General features: G+C 39.1%; 2 protein-coding genes across 2 annotated transcripts in view; both read right to left on the reverse strand.

Annotated features, from left to right (window-relative positions):
- Positions 1–382, reverse strand: part of LOC101307911 (sugar transporter ERD6-like) — a 3,504-nt gene extending 3,122 nt beyond the window's left edge. Inside the window, 2 exon segments of the mRNA XM_004304986.1 lie at positions 62–124; positions 209–382. Coding sequence (XP_004305034.1) covers positions 62–124; positions 209–376 — 231 coding nt within the window. The 5' untranslated portion in view covers positions 377–382.
- A 7,753-nt stretch (positions 383–8,135) lies between these two features.
- Positions 8,136–9,395, reverse strand: part of LOC101308201 (solute carrier family 22 member 4-like) — a 19,791-nt gene continuing 18,531 nt past the window's right edge. Inside the window, exons 35-36 of the mRNA XM_004304987.1 lie at positions 8,341–8,455; positions 8,136–8,257 (exon numbers count right to left, since the gene is read on the reverse strand). Coding sequence (XP_004305035.1) covers positions 8,136–8,257; positions 8,341–8,455 — 237 coding nt within the window. The remainder of the gene's footprint in view (positions 8,258–8,340; positions 8,456–9,395) is intronic.

Consider the following 9,395-nt stretch of genomic DNA (forward strand, 5'->3'; position numbering starts at 1 on the left):
AGAGTAGAGTCTATCAAATGTCAATAGCAGCCAAAAAAAAAAAAACTTTTAAAGCACTCACTGTTGCAACTGTAAGGCCCAAGTCTTCCACAATTCCTGATTCAGCAGAGGATGAATATCCTATCTGCAATCCATTGTCATTTGTTCAACCAAAGAAGTCCCAAATGAGAAAGATGTGTACTTCAAAATGTGAATGAGAGTAACTTACAGCACAGCCATAGCCAAAGGAACCGCAGAGAGCCACCAATGTGCTCAGAACCACAACAAGGGTGGCAGAGGAGGAGGACCCACTTGGGTTTAAGACATCACTGCAATCACCTGAACCTCCATTGATGTTGGACTTTAACCCTGACAGAGACAGTAGCCCTTCTTCCATGGTTTCTCTGCCCATCTCTTCCTTCAGGAGAACAATCAGAATGTCGTAACAAGAAATTAAACAAAAGGAAATGAGTAAGAAGTAGAGCAGCACTGTGGTCAAGACTTGTGGACTTACAGTTGGACCCACAAGTTGGGTAGGTAAATTCCAAAATCCTTATTTTAATTTTAATATTTTGGAATCAGAATCATAGATTTTATCACTACTATTTTGGAATCTGCCATGTCTAAGATTACTACTTAAATTTTTTTAATTGCTTTAACACATCCTATGGATTTTTATCTTCATGATCACATTGCCACCAGCATTTCTTTCATATTGCTTGATTTCCATCTAGTTTTGTTGGACATGGCAGATTTCACATCAATTTAAATGTTATTTATATGACTTTAATCATCAACCGTTGGTTTCGAGTAGTTTGTTCTTCTTCAATTTGCATCATCAAATGCACGACCCTATTACATACCGGTTACCAGTTACCGAGGTTAACAATGATCTTCTCTAACAGAAAAAAATGGTTTGATCATCCATAATGCAGGGCTAAGTGGCTAACACCTTGTTACTTGAGTATGATTCCATTAGGATAAACCAAGGCGAGACGTCCGTTTAACCCACGTCGTGAGTCCAAATTTTAAGGGGGACTATCACTGGGTGACAGTTAGGAGGCATTAACGGGTCTGAGAGATTATTAATCAAGTCCTCACCCAAGAGATGTTTTAAACAGAAACTTTGGAAACTTGTAGAAGGGAGCAATAGTGCGGTTACCCAAGACCAAGATTGGGCCCGGCCGGGTAAGTATCACCATGTGGTTCTCGACCCCGGAATAATGCGGGCTGGGAAGGGGCAAGACCTAGATGTTGAGTATTTAGTCTAAAACCAGAATAAGACATTTGTCCCAAATCAATTGAAAAGAAGAAAACAAACCTGACAAGGCTATTAAAAAAGCCCAATTGCCAACTAATGAGCATCTCCAGCAGAATGCTTAATTAAAAAAAAAAAAACAATTGTCAACTTTTATGATAAATAGGAACTCCAGCATAATGCCTAAGGAGAAATTTAGAAAACTAACCAAGTTTGGGCTGTCAAAATGATTTTTAACCTTACTTTTCTTTTTAGTTGAAAAATGACCATTTTATGAGGCAAAAAGTCATTTGTACCCTTATCAAATCACTTTAACAAAAACATGAAAATTTCTTAGAAAAGAAACAGCAAGGTCGTGAAAAGCTCAAGTACAAGTTCTAAGGACGAGGACCTAAGGAACAAGAACCTATTGTTGTTCTAGTCCAACCCAGTTCACAAGAAGATCCTTGTTTTCATTCACAATGGCAAAACGGTCTGCAATCTTGTCTTTGCTCTTCAGTACATTGACGAGGTTTGAAATATTAAGTCATTCTTGCCTTATGACCCTTACCTCAAATGATGAATCCCAGGCCAGGTTTTGGGCCGACTAAATTTTGGTGTAGAATATGTTTGTCGTGATTCAAATCTGTTTGATTTGAAATGGGTTCTTTGTACTTATTCGTTAATAGTATGATTACCACAAATCTGTTGGTATATATATGAACAGAGGTCTTGAACTTACCCCCATATACTATAGCTAAAGAGTATTTGATTACCAAATATTCAAGGACTTAAATGTTCTTAAACTTTTGGCAATTGGAAATGCAGATATATAATATAGGAAGACATGGACAATGAAGGGAGAAGATCAAGAGCCAATAAACAGATAAAGAAGGAATCCATATAGACTGTGTTAAGTGGCTAGAAGTGGTTAGTGGAGCTTGGAGAGAAGCCTTTCTTTGGTGGTGAAGCCATCAAATTTGTGGACGTAACATTGGTTTTGTGTATGAGCAATGTGGCACCTTCAATGTTGCGCCAAGAGTGCTTAAAAGTCACGGTTTGGAGTTGTTTGGAGAACGGAGAGTACGTCCAAGTTTTCATGTTTTGTTAAAGTGATATGATAAGGGTTCAAATGACTTCTTGCCTCATGAAATGGTCATTTTTCAACTAAATAGAAAAGTAAGGTTAAAAATCATTTTGACAGCCTAAACTTGGTTAGTTTTCTAAATTTCTCAAAAAATTGCTAAACGAAATTGATTATCAACCTTGCCAAAGATTGCTAAAGAGAAACCTATGTTTTTTTTATCTATCTACGTGTAAGTTTTTATGATTCGTAAAAAATATTACTTAGCAATAACTGTTGGAGCTAAATGCTTATATCAATCGCTAAATCTCCTAACCTAAAACTAAATTTAACTATAATTTTACTTACACGGTTACACGGTTGGAGATGCTAAACAAGGTGGCATTAATTACCTGAGTAACTATTCTTTTACCAACTAGATATTAACTTTACCATCGAGAAGAGGAATAGATTCTTTTAATAATATCAAACGTATTTTAAGAGAAAAATAAAAATAAAATAAAAAGATACTGTCTCGTTAAAATTGCAAATTCTTTTCTGAGAAGGAAAAGAAAACCATTTCCTTGTAGTATTATATATAGGGATTTTGGTAAAGGTGGTTCCCTACTTTAGGTTTAAACACGAACCCCATCGCCGCCGTAGAGGAACAGATATCCGAAGCAAGCATGAGCACTCTGTTTGAGACCAAAGAAGAATTTAGCACCCGAATTTATCAAACCGATATAATCAGTGGCTACAAAAGCAGAGCCTCCGTGGACATAATTCCGATCAGATTCGACCTGCACAAGTCATATGCAGACTATAATCCAGAAATCCGCGAGTATGTGGTGGAAGCAGGAATACCAATTTTGGTACGCAGGAAAACTCTCAAGCTGCGGTTCTCGAGGGAGTGGGCGAGTGGCGATGAGAAGACAACGATGAAGAGATTTGCAAGGTACAAAAGGGTCATAGCTCGGTCTCCCAGGGAAGCCAACAAGTTACGGGACAAGTTGGGCAGATATCTCTACACATCTATGGGTCTTGACGAAGATAAGCATCTTCCTATTGTTGAACAAATTATGGAAATGCTTCCATCAGCCGTGCCGGATAAAGGTATCAAGGTCCAAATCATCCATGGTATATATAGAGATACGGAGGAGACGTTGCACTTGCACCAGGAGGATTTATACTGCAGGGCAAAGCTGATTCCGGCAGCTGAATCATTCATCCAGGCTTTGGAGGAAGTGAGGAGTCCGCCGCTTGAATTGGAGTGTCCTATCTGTATGGAAATGTTTGCACAGAAAAAAAGTACCAGCATTACCAAGTTGCCCTGCTCACATTATTATCATCGAGATTGCATTGTCCCGTGGCTCCAGATCAATCATCTCTGTCCCACTTGCCGCCACCCGAGTTGACTGCCACTATGCTGTGTATGTTTTCGAGTTAACTTCCATCTTCTATCTAGTCTTAGAATAAATTTCATACTGTTTTCAATTGCTACAATCTACATCACATGTATGCTGTATAATCTTCTTCTTCTTCTTCAGTTAGCTTCCATTTACTGTTAATTCTATTGTTTGCTCCTAGGTTCGATATGGGAAAAGTTCAATTCGGGCCGGTCCTATTCTATACCGGGCCGGGCCCGGGCCCTAATATTATAAACTAGAAAAAGCCCGAAGGCCCGACGATCAGTTTTCCTTTTAATTCTCACTCATCAGTTCCTCAGAGTTTTGTGAGACACCATCGAGCCGCCTCCTAAACTTACAAAATCCTAAAGTCTCCTACTAAACACAACCTCCGTCGAGCCGCCTGCCCGCGTCCGTCGAGCATCCTCCGTCGTCTAGTGAGACACCATCATCCATCTTCGAGCAGCCTCCATCGTCAGCCTCGAAAAACCCAGCAAAACCCTAAACGCCCTCATCTCTCCATCCATCTTCTGAGAGATGATTCCTCAGCGCCAACGTCGGCTTTGGCTTGCTCGGAGGGATCGGACGACGGCGAGAACCTGATCTTCAGAAAGGACTGGTTTGGGCGTCGGGGTTACTGGAGAGAGAGAGAGATGACGACGAGGAGGAAGAAGATCCAGAAGAAGTGCGCCCTCGACGAGATCCTATCCTTCGTCTCCCAATTTGACGATTCCGACCACGACGGCGCCATCGATGTCGTCCTCGAGTAGCACCAGCTCCAGCCCCGTAATTTCTTCTCCTCCTCTTCATTCTTCAGTTTCCGATCTATTCAATCTTTTCCGATTCTAACTGAATTTGTGTGTTCTGTGATTTGTGAATTTGATCGGAAAATTGCTTATGTGATTATCAGTTTTATTGCAAATTGAATCGATTACTTGATAAGTTGATATGCAGCTATTTGCCTCTTTCCCTTCTTTTTTTTGGGTTTGTGACTCTCTGGCTTTCGGTAGTCACTGAGACTTTGATTGAATCGATTCTTTGAATGTATGATGAGTTTGTGAATTACAGAATTTCTGAGCAGGGTTTGAAGGACCGGCCGGTTTTTGGTTGGTCCGGGCTTTGACTGGTCCCAGAAATTTTCAGGTTAAAACCTGGCCCGGTCTAAGTGCCGCCGGTCCGGTCCCGGTCCCTCCAAAATAGTGGCCGGGTCGGGCCCGTATGAGTGGATTTCTGTGATTTGTGAGTGGAATTCTGTGATTTGTGAGTGGACTTCTGTGATTTGTGTACAACTGTACATGGATTGTGTAAATGGATATCTATTGAATAGATTGTATTCAGATATATACCATGCATGCTGTTGTGTGTGTGTGTGTAATGTCTTCCATCTTTGAGTTTGTATGTATCTTGCTTACTAAGGTTGAGTAATTTATTGAGTTATTCTCTGCTGGCCCCCCAAGTTGGATGCATTATGTTTCTTCTGGTGGGTTGCTCTTTATCTTTATATTAGTATCTCCTTGTGCTTGTTGCAATATCCAGCATGAAATTTCTTTGAACATTAGTGATTGTTTGTCAGTGTTCAGACATTAATGGTACTGTATCCTAATGTTCATAAGGGTTAGTTTGTGCATCTATTAAACTTTTGATTCTTGTCTTGGAATAGGCTGCAGAGGTGGAGGACCCTTGACAGAAACTGTTGAGAATCCACTCGAGCGTTTGAGCTGTCCATTGAAAAGGGGGCTTGGCTCCTTGAACTCGTAGATGTCAATCTTTGGCAATTTTAGATGTCACCTTGAACTCGTAGTCCTCATCCTTTAAGGCCGGAATGACATCATCTCATAAAATCTGCTGAACTCGTGTGAGACGTTCATAATAATACTCGAGGACATTTCTCATAACCAGCAAGGAGTGACTAGAGGGAGGGTATGACATCAATGTCAATGACAACAACATGTCCAAAGACACAGCAAGCCCAATAACGTTTTCTAGAAAATCATTTATCCTAGTCACACCGAAAGAATTCCAGTCAATGGCACGGAAGATGCCACGAGGACGAGGAGAGATATTTGAGAACAAAGAATCTATCTCTATTTTTGCACGGTCAGCCCCTAGAATTATGTTTCTAAGGACATAGAGATAAATTATGTGTCTTTAGAAACATAATTCTAGGGGCTGACCGTGCAAAAACAGAGATAAATTCTTTGTTGTCTAAGATCCCTCCTCGTTTTTGTGGTATCTGCCGTGCCACTGACTGTAATTCTTTCCGTGTGACTAGGATAAATGATTTTTTGGAAAAAGTTACTGGACTTGCTGTGTCTTTGGACATGCTGCTATCATTGATATTGGTGCCATACCCTCCCTCTGGTGACTTCTTTCTGGTTATGAGAAATGTTCTTGAGTATTATTCTGAACGTCTCACACAAGTTCAGCAGATTTTGTGGGAGGATGTCATTCCGGCTAAAGGACGAGGACTACGAGTTTAGATGACATCTAAGGTTGCCAAAGATTTGATTTGAAACCCTATCTACAGGGTCTGTGGAAGCAGCATGCAGGTAATTGGCTTCTTTTTCATGGGTACAACATATTTCTTCGCCTTTTCTTTTGAAGAATCACAATCACTCTATTCATCACTGAATATAACTGTTATGTTATCCAGTAAAACGGATTTCCTTTTGCTATGTGGACCTTCTATTCGCCATTTCCTTGCTTCTTACAATCTTAAGAGTGTCCAGATTACAGTGATAGTCTAGTTGTGGTTTTTCTCTATGCGAAAGCAACAATAACTTGTCTTAATGGCAATTCCTGGGTAGGAGTTGAAATAACCTATCATAATCTTATTTTGATCTGTGTTTAGATTTTAAAATGTTTGTATATTGTTATCTTTGCATGTGTGCTTTTATTAGAATTTGAAGTTTATGAAGTGTTTGAACAAGTATTACTGAATGATAATACCTTTTCATATTAGAACTTTTAGATACTAAAAGCCTGGTATCAAACAATGATCTCCAATAGCGATTGCACAGAGTTCGATGTTTTCCAAAAGTGGCTTGGTGTTTCCCAGTAATTTAGTTTTCTGCTATGAAAAATCCAAGACGTGTGTCATGTTTTAGACTATTTTGATGTGGTACTTATCTGTGTCGTTTTGTTAGTTTGAGTCATGGATGAGATGTTGCAGGAAAATGAGTATAATACTATAATGAGAGTTGCATTTTTCCTACTATCTGTCCAGACAAGGTTTTCTTATAAACAGGTCTGGGATGAGATTAGTTACAGGTTCTCCATTTACCATGATGACAATGCTAGTGACTTTGGTTTGCAATACAGGCATAATTTTGGCAGTTCTTTAAGTATTTATATTCTCCCCGATTGTTTGTGTGTTTCTATTTGATTAGTATGTTGGTACTCATTTGTATGGTTTTACTCATTGATGTTTTTGCCTGCAATCGTGTTTTTGGGTTAAACGTGTATTCATAGTAGCACTCCCTTATTTGGTTTAAGGGAACTCAAAAGGTTTAAGTTGTTTAAGAGAACTTGAATTTGTTTGTTTTACCGTTTTCTTTTAGCTTCATACCTTTTGTTTTGGTATGAAGATGCACGGGTTTGAGTGTTAAGTGTGAAGCAACAATCAGCAGTGTCCTGCTTCGTGTAGTTAACATGTCCTGTTACTATTAAAACAACAGATGATAGAAACTTGGCCTGTTCCTATTAAAATCTGATCACTATTTATAAGTACTCGATTAGATCAATACGAGCGTCTCCTTGACTTGTGACTATACGCCTTGTATCTGGCATGGCTCCGTGTATCTGGCTTTGGCTCCCCCGTTTTAGAGTCATCAGTCTTCTAAATCTGCCCACTTGCATGCAAGGAAAATTCAAAATGAATGTAATATATGTGAAAAACAAAGAAAAACCACCCAGGGAATAGAACAAACTAGCTACCGCACATTTTCAATTCTTCGAGATTTGCATCATACTTTTTCACTTTCGAGTTGCCATTTGCGACTATAGTAGGCGAAAGTCGCAACTGCAGCTGGATACATCGCCAACGACTTTATCTTGATGATCACATTTCCACCAGCTTATTCATTTGTTTCATTATGCTTGATTTCTATCTATTTATTAAACTAAATTTGATAATTGGACATGGCAGATTTTCAGAAGATGCAACCACAGTAAAAGATTTGATCTTTGTGAAGACACTAGCTTGAGTAGCTTCTTTTCTTTTTTCTTTTATTTCTTTTTGGCAGACCTTGATAGCAAGATGGAATTATTTAAATAGATAATACATCATGTCAGATATAGAACACGAAAGACATTCAACTCGCAATTGGAATGTGTGTTTTCAAATTGTTTACAAATATATGGGATTTGTGTTCTCTTAATTTTACCAAGCCATTTACCTTCTGAGTTGATCTGAGTTCAGTCCATATGTAGAGCAATAGAGGTTATCTTATTAGAGGAAATGGGCAATTGATGCTTGAATTTCTTCTAACGTTCGCCCTTTAGTTTCCGGCACTAGCGTTGCTATGAACAGAACTGTTAAACCGCTAATGGCTGAGAAGAAAAAAAATGTACCTGAAGTAGGGTAGTGTGACACCAATTTAGACTATAGATAACTTGTCGAGCAAGGTACTGAGGCAAAGAGAGAGAATACATACTTGCTGAGCTCCATTCCATCATGAAATTGAAGGTGTATGTTACTATCCAAGCACAAGACCAGTTTACCAAACTCAACAGGCTTCCAGCTGAACCTTTAACGTTTATTGGGAATATCTGAAATGGAAATCATCCAACTTTGTTACAAAAAGCTTTCTTCCTGATCTTTTAGGAGCTCAAGAACAATAAGCCTACCGACCTCTGACATGATAACCCAGGGTAATCCTGCCATGCCTGTTGTGTATGAAATACTTTGACCCTGAGAGAGAATGATCATGATCAGGTTTACATTTGGAATCGGTTATGGTCAAGGTTGTAAAAAACGCTACTGAGGCAGAAGAATGTAGTGTTGAACTCAGATCAACTCAGAATGTAAATGGCTTAGAATGTACTTACTAACAAGCCAATGAACACCAAAATGGGAGTGACCTCGTTCCACATATTCAGGTCCTGCAAACAGACCATAGCTTAAAGTATGATCAGATATGTACAGTAGAAGATTATTGAAATATAGATTGGAAAGAAAGTAAAATGCCAATATCAAAGTATGATCAATCCCACAAGAAAGAAACAACTGAAGATTATCAAAATATAATTTGGAGTGACACCTGAAAGCAGAATGCCAATCCCACAAGAAAGAAACTCAAGCACAATCCACCAGCCGAAACCTGCAAACATTTGGTCACTTCAGTAGGAACTTATTCGAGTTCAACACCATATAGTTGGGAATTGGGATAAATTGTCCCCCTCTCACCAGTAAAAGTGGTCGTCTTCCAACTTTATCAGCTAAGAGCACACTCAAGGCAATACCAGGAATCTGTGAAATATGATATCAAAAATTTGAGATTTACTGCTTCTAAAACAGTAGCCATTTGCTGTTGTGAAAATTGAATCTTTACCCCAATAAGAGCCAGTGAAATAGTCCCAATACTAACTGAAAATCCTGCATCTACAAATATAGAACTTGCATAACAAGATACTGCGTTGGCACCACCAAATTGTTGCAGGGACATGAGCCCAACTCCAACCTAAGCAAACTCAAGCATGCGTAACAAGG

The sequence above is a fragment of the Fragaria vesca genome, linkage group LG6 (assembly GCF_000184155.1).
Source record: "Fragaria vesca subsp. vesca linkage group LG6, FraVesHawaii_1.0, whole genome shotgun sequence".
Lineage (NCBI taxonomy): Eukaryota > Viridiplantae > Streptophyta > Magnoliopsida > Rosales > Rosaceae > Fragaria > Fragaria vesca.